Source organism: Microplitis mediator, chromosome 4 (genome assembly GCF_029852145.1).
Source record: "Microplitis mediator isolate UGA2020A chromosome 4, iyMicMedi2.1, whole genome shotgun sequence".
Lineage (NCBI taxonomy): Eukaryota > Metazoa > Arthropoda > Insecta > Hymenoptera > Braconidae > Microplitis > Microplitis mediator.
Window position 1 is genome coordinate 3,000,762 of NC_079972.1, and position 7,423 is coordinate 3,008,184.

General features: G+C 37.5%; 1 protein-coding gene across 1 annotated transcript; it reads right to left on the minus strand.

Annotated features, from left to right (window-relative positions):
• Positions 1 to 5,409: 5,409 nt before the first annotated feature.
• On the minus strand, positions 5,410 to 6,891 carry LOC130667160 (uncharacterized). The gene has a single exon (XM_057468649.1). It carries the CDS (start codon positions 6,889 to 6,891, stop codon positions 5,410 to 5,412), a length of 1,482 nt encoding a protein of 493 aa, XP_057324632.1.
• Positions 6,892 to 7,423: the final 532 nt, after the last annotated feature.

Here is a 7,423-nt window from a genome sequence, read left to right on the forward strand (position 1 = left end):
TCATCCTAGCCTATAGTACCTGCCTATAGAAGACGGCAACCCCGTAGAAGTGCATACCTGCTGTGTCCTCATCCTAGCCTATAGTACCTGCCTATAGGAGACGGTAACCCCGTAGAGGTGCATACCTGCTGTATCCTCATCCTCGCCTATAGTACCCTTCTATAGAAGACATTAACCTCGTAGCGACGTATACCTGCTACATCCTTTTCCTACAATACCTGCTTGTAGAGGTGCATACCTGCTGCACTCTTTTCCCACAATACGTGCTTGTGGAAGCGTGTACCTGCCACGATAGTATCCCACAATACCTGCTTGTGGAAGCGTGTACCTGCCACGATGTTATCTCACAATACCTGCTTGCAGAAGCGGGAACCTGCCGCGATGTTCACCTACAATACCTGCTTGTAGCTGTACCAGACAATTGTGATACTGAGCTCACAATTGACTTAATTAATTATCTATCATATTTATCAACACCAGTGATTGACAACTCATAGGTAAGTATAATAATACTATTATTATACCTTTCACAACCTCTTGTGCTTATTGCTCTTTTGGCTTGCTATGCAAATACCTGTAGTCTACTTTCTTTTCATATATTACTTATATATAATCTTGCCCCACAACTCCTGATCCTTTATATGCACTTGGCATATATAAATTCAAGGCCAAACGGTCGTCTGGTCCCTACGAACCGGGTAATACCAGGATCAATTACCAAATAAGTAGCCTACTGGCTAAAAAGGACATGGGCTCATTTAATTAAAATGGGTAACGGACGGTTGATTCACTCCTACTAGAGGGGGTGGACCTCAACTTCGTTTCAATATATATATTATATATTAAGTTTATGAAAATCGATGAAACAAATCTTAAAATTATTCTTAGTAAGTTCCAAAAATTATTGTTTGCTATCAGCCTCACATAATAGTTAAACATAAACAACTTTAGTTTGTTGAAAATTCTAATTTATCGTACAAAATAATCAAGTGTAGGTCACTTCTATTAATATTTCGAAATTTGTTTTAAACACTCAAAATATAATCATCATTATACTTTTTGTACAGTCACGAGCTTAATCATTTTGAAAAGCTTCGTGTACTTTCGCTACGTACGGGAGCAGCTGAACTCGCTACTGACTTGAATGTCAGAATAGTGCCGGGTCACTCGCTATCTGGGTCCGACACCTGCAATTTCTTACTCATGACCGTGCCACGTCGGCATGAGAACCCGCTACCAGCCGGCCAATCAGAGAAATTGGCGGCTAACTATTTCATGTTGGCGCGCTTTTAAGCCAATGAGAAAATTCGTTACTGCAGCCATGCTGCCACGTCACCACCGAGCAGCCACGAAGGAAGAAGACGACGTTTCTTTTTCTAATCTACATCGATCAGTACGAATACAGCTATCCATTTAACCGCTTCGCTCAATATATCACTAGTGTGATATGTCTAAACCGCTCCCTTAAAACTCCGCTTAACTATTCTCAATAATTAGCTAGTATATCAAGGCTACTAATTATTGAGTATATATTGAATTGTTGCTCGCGTGTTATTAACTATAAATTAATTATCGCGTCATTAACCGCTATCGACCACGTGTCGAATTTATACGCGCATTTCTTTACAGTCGCATTCGCTATCGCGTATCTTGTAGTTGCATTCGCTTTTAAGTATTTTTCTTACAGTTATTCAGTGTACATATTGTTAAATAAAGATCTATTCTATTATCTGTAATTTTTGTGTTAATTGTTAGTTATTGAATTAACCACACCTACACCAGAATCCCAAAGTACATTCGCTCATTTTACACTTTTATATTTATATGATTTTTAGGGCTGAAAATTATGAAAAATTTTGTTTTATAATTTCGCGCTCGAAATCGGTCACTCGTCTTTGCATTGCAGCCATGTTGCTGTTCGTTTCCAAACGTCAAATTTACAAAACGTTTTTTTTTGTAATTATTTATTAAATCATCGTCATGTAAACAAAATAAAAAAATGTTCTGCTCTTCATTATGGAATAATGAATGGTAGCAAATACGTATTTTTTAATTTTTGCTATTGGTTTTTGATAAAACTTTGTCAAAACTTTGTAATATTTGAAAAATCTCAGAAGAACGTATTATGGTGAGTTCGGACTCGCTGCACCGGGGCGCTGTAATGTCAATCAGAAACCCGGGAAAATGTAAATTTACAATAATTTTTTACGAAAAACAGTGAACAACCAACAAAGAAAATGTATGATATATTAGGTGTACTGATCACCATGAAATTCAAGTGCGCACATTTTAATGTATCGATAAAGAAAAATCTTCATAAATGTATGGATATAAATAAAAAATAATTAATTATTAATTATTGTGAAACATAGATGAAACCCCCCACATAATTCAAACTTCGAATACTTTGATGCCTTCACCAAATCTGCACGCACCCGGATCAGCGCGACAACCAGTAATAATGCCCATGGTAAATTCCATGATTCCTATGATGTCACCAATGGCACCCATGTCATCAGTCCCTAATATGATGAAGTATATGCAATCTATGATGCCATTAGCAGCTTTATCGGTACCTTCAATGATATCTTCATTAAACCCAAGACCAACTAATATGCAATTAATGCAGCGGTATTATGATGCAATGTATGGGAGGATTCAAAATGACTTTTCATCTTTTTACTTTTAAAAAAGGTCCGCAATGTATGGAAATGAATATGATCATATCTGTTTTTATCCCTTGTTAAAAAATACAACACTTTTTATATCGATATTTATTAGAATTTAAATATAATCAATAAAAATGTTCTCTTAAAAACAATACACCATTATTTATTTGAAGATCCTAAGCAAGCTTAAAAAATAATGCATAGTTATAAACATAACAAAATATATACAAATATATGTATATATATATATATATATATATATTATAGTTACTGTGCGAAATTTAATTTATCACATCAGCAAAATTTTGTTGTAACAATTAACGTTTTTATTATTTTCAATAATATTATAAAAACGTACACTGATATTGAAATTTAAAAATGTTTTTAATTAAACAGTTTATCATAAGATTATCAGTTAACTATAGAAAGTTAAACAATGCTCGGTTATATGATACTTTGTTAGCTTCAAAGTGTTTTGTGCAGTTGCAACGTTCACACTGAACTGATCCCCACTTCATTCTTATTTAGCCGTTTATAGAGAGGCATTGGGAAACCCATCACAAAAAATGCGCGAATTAAGGCATATTTTGAATGTGCTTATTTATAAAGTACTCATTTGTAGCTCAAATATGTGGAATTTTTTTGGCTTCGAATAATAAAAATTAAATATTATAAAAAATTTACCGGTTATTTACTTAGCCACCATATATATCTTCATTATTTATACAAAGATTATTAAGAATATATGAATCAATAAAAAAGTAATCGTATACTATAAAGCTGTACATATGTCATATTCTAATATTTGTAATGGAAGAAATATCAAATATTTTATGCAAAAATAAACATTATATCATATATAAAAACAATAAACAATCATTCATTATAAAGTTTTCCTTGTTTTTTTTTTTTCCAAGCACTGTAATATTTATTAATGACAAAGAGTATATGGAATATAAATGTTGGATATCGTTGGTAGTATATTAATTATGAAATAAAGCAAATACAGAACATGATCACAGTATATAAAAATACAGAGTGAGTAATCGAATGAATTTATATTTATGTTTTGTTAGATAATCTCACTGATGTATATTTTAAGTATTTAAGCGTTGTTATAATTAATTATAAAAGATAATTTATGAAACATGTTCTTTAAGCATTGATTATAAAATAAAATAAAAGTACAAGATCACATGGCATTAAAGTACGAAGTTATTAACTTAATTATTTTATGTTTATCTTTTCTTTTATCAAAGTAATTTTTTTTTGTAGATGTATTAATATAATAAGTAATTATAAAATGATGTTGGGGTTTCTCAGGTCCCCAATCAGTGAATAGAGTTGAGTTATGCATCATTTTACATTTTTATATTCAAATGTAAAATTATTCAAATAATTGTAATTAATAACAAATAACAGAATTATAAGTTTGCAGTAAATTTTATGTTTTTTCAGTGGAAGCTGCACTTGCAGCACTTAGAGCTCTCAGGCCCTGCACAATAGTTTTTCTTTATTAGGCTGTAAACAGCTGCCTGGACTTGGCTATTTGATCTTTCATTAGTATTAGCATAGTCTAAAAAAAAGTGACAACAACATTATTATATGAAAAGACAATCGTCAGTATTAAAAATTTGTCAACTGCTTATTTACTTACATTCTGTATCATTTTGGTATCTTGTTTTGGCATAATAGTGATTTGGACGTTGCCGATGATCGTTAAAGTTTTTTAGGCTGTTATGATTTTGACGGTGAGTGTCTCTTCCCCAACAGTTGTCTTTGGGTCTTCGGTCCTTCCATGCCTTGAAACTCTCTCGAGAACTCCTGCTCCTGCTCCTGCTTCTTCGGCTTTTCCTATCTCTTCGGTCTCTACGACTTCTCCCATCCTTTTCTTTTTCCTTTTCTCTCAATTTTACGAATTTATAGACTCGACTCTTCATATATATATATATATATATATATTAGGGTGTGTCATTTTAAGGCTATATTTTTTTTTTACTACTATACCGGAAAATCTGGTAGTATATTGAAAATAAAAAATTATACCGCTGGGCTAAAGGGTTTAAGTCCAATAGCGGCGTAGCTCATCAAAAAATTCGATTTCCCATTTAAATAACACGGGAAACTTTTTTTTTAACTTTGAGTGTTTTTAACTCGTGAACAAATCAAGAGATCGAATTGACTAATACAAGTTTTTATTTAAAAAATCATAGAACTTCTCGGTGGAAGCGAGCTCCCACCGGGTACAGCAAGTATTTTTTCCTTATATGTCTACTAAATATTTACATAAAAAAATACTTATAAAAAAACAATACATACAAACATTTCGAGTGGCGGGAGTCAACACAATATTTAAAGCATAAGCAGTCATTAGGTTATCTTAACGAAGTCAAATTATATACAAAAAATACCCGCAGTGATTCAATCACAGAGTATATATAAAAAAAAGAACAATGTACATAAGGTATAGTCAGGTAGTTAATATTTACGTCACCTCTATCCCCATATGACAATGGTCCAGCATTGCATATGGTGAGAGGGGTGAGTTTATTCGCATAATAAGAAAAAAAAAATACATAAAGTTTAATTGTGTATATACATGTTTGTAAACAAATATAGTTGTAAATATGTATATATGTAAATAGGTGAATGTGTTTTGTAGCGCGCAGCAACGACGACAATGACAGCAAACGTCGAGTGCAGTAGCTAGCATGCGAGTGAGAAAAGATGACTAGATAGGTTATGGTGGCGGCGATCGCAGTGGTGGAGGCGTTAGAGAAGACGACAGTGGTCCATAGGTCAGGTCCGCGTCAGGGCGGACGCACGAAGCATCTTCGTTTGGCGCCACGGTACCGACATATTGTCTTTGTCCAGACACATGCTCAACATATATGTCTCTCGCCCAGCGGATGGTCTCCGACACAATGAGTCGTCTTATCAGACGAGCATAGTATGATGAAATACTAAGCGCCCTCAGAACCGGCTCATTGTTAGGGTCCCACCCACCTAGAGAGCCGACGACGATCGCGTCAGTACGCACCTGATATCCCTGTGCCCTTAATGCAGTTGCGAGCTCATGATACTTATCAATCTTGGATTGACGCGCATCGTCAAAAACCACGCACTGGTTCTCAAAGAACACAGTGACATCAACAATGAGTACCGACTTGGCCCGTTCATCGCTAACAACAATGTCAGGTCTGAGACGTGCCAGATCCCCATCAGCTCCCTGTACGAGCTTGTTGACCCGCATTTCTCCCGCTGCCCTCGAGGCCCGTGATATCCTGGTTAGGATGGAGTTATGTCTCAATTGGTATGCCGCTGAGTGCGTCATACAGTGATTCAGGACGTGGAGAAGGGATTCCAGGCTATACCCGCACACTCTGCAGCGCTTATCTTGCTGCCCCCAACGAATTGCTCCATTAAGAGGCAAAACGTCCAGGCGCGCGCGATGGATAAAACGCCACTCTGCGAATCGGATATATTTACCATCCCGCAAGCAGAGATTACTCTCACGATTGCGGGCAGTGACCTGCCATATCTTTCCCTGGTCCTTCTTCACCGTAAGGGTCTCAAAATAAAATTGTTGGGCAGCCTTTCTTAGGCACCAAATTACTTGCGAACGTGAGCCGGGACCAATTAAAGCATAACGCCCCTCAACGTCCTTGCACTTGAGTGCGAGCTCTTGATTAATCTCGCTCCATTCCCACGATAGGACAAACCGACTAGTTTGACGCCTTGTAGCGACCCGAACCCTCGACCATAGACTGGGGTCACCTTGGTTCCGCGCGAACGGTCCTTCCAGTGAACCCGAAAGATACTGCGCAATTTCTTGTGGCGAAGGTTGGTGAATTGTACGTCTCTGGACCGCTTGCTCAAGTGAGGACTTCGCGATTTCCGCCACTCCAAGGTCTTTACAGGATAGTATCCTAAAAGCCTGAGCGATGACAGAAATGTCCACTAGGTCCGCAAGCGGGAGGATACCACCTCCACCCTTCCAAGGTTGCAAGTACACTACTTCGGCACTTGCGCGCTGTGGAAGGTGCATCCAGCCCTTCACCAACTTTCTCAGCACTTTGTCAGCCATGCTCAAAGGTGTCTTGTCGACCTTTTCTCCACGCAAGATATAATCAACCCGCGGCATAATAAACGTCCGAAGAGCGTCCATTTTTTGCCACGGGGCAAGAAGAGACCGGTCGATGGATCTAGCATCAGCTAGCATTTCACCTATCGTAGCAATGGGGGTCTGATTAATGTTGAAGCCCACCGGGACGCCCAGGTGATCATAAGCCTTACCCTCTACCAATGACTTTAGCTGCCCACCATCAATGTTGAACTTGGTGTCAAGTACGTTACGCTTGTAACCTTTGCCAGAGACGTGAAAGGTAACACAGTTGAGGCGTTGAATTTAATTCCAACCCTTTTCGCGGCAACACTGACAATCAGCAGCATCTGCTCCATGTCCTCTACACTATCAGCAACAAAGCAATAGTCATCGGCATACGCTCGTGAAGCGACCCGCTTATTGTTTAGCATGTAGCCCAGATTGAGCTTTTCTACCGCTCGAAGAACAGAATCAGTGCCCACATTAAATACGATCGGACTAGTCAGACAACCTTGCTTAGTTCCTCTCATGAGAAGAAAAGGATCAGTAAAGCTCTCGCTGGTGCGAACCCTCGTCGTGCACCCAGTATAGAAGCTCTTTATCAGGTCTTGAAACACCACAGGTGCTCCAATCCCTTCGATAGCATCGT

Coding starts and splice junctions, on each gene's coding strand:
- LOC130667160 (XM_057468649.1), bottom strand. CDS start 6,891: ATGCTAGCTGATGCTAGATCCATCGACCGGTCTCTTCTTGCCCCGTGG.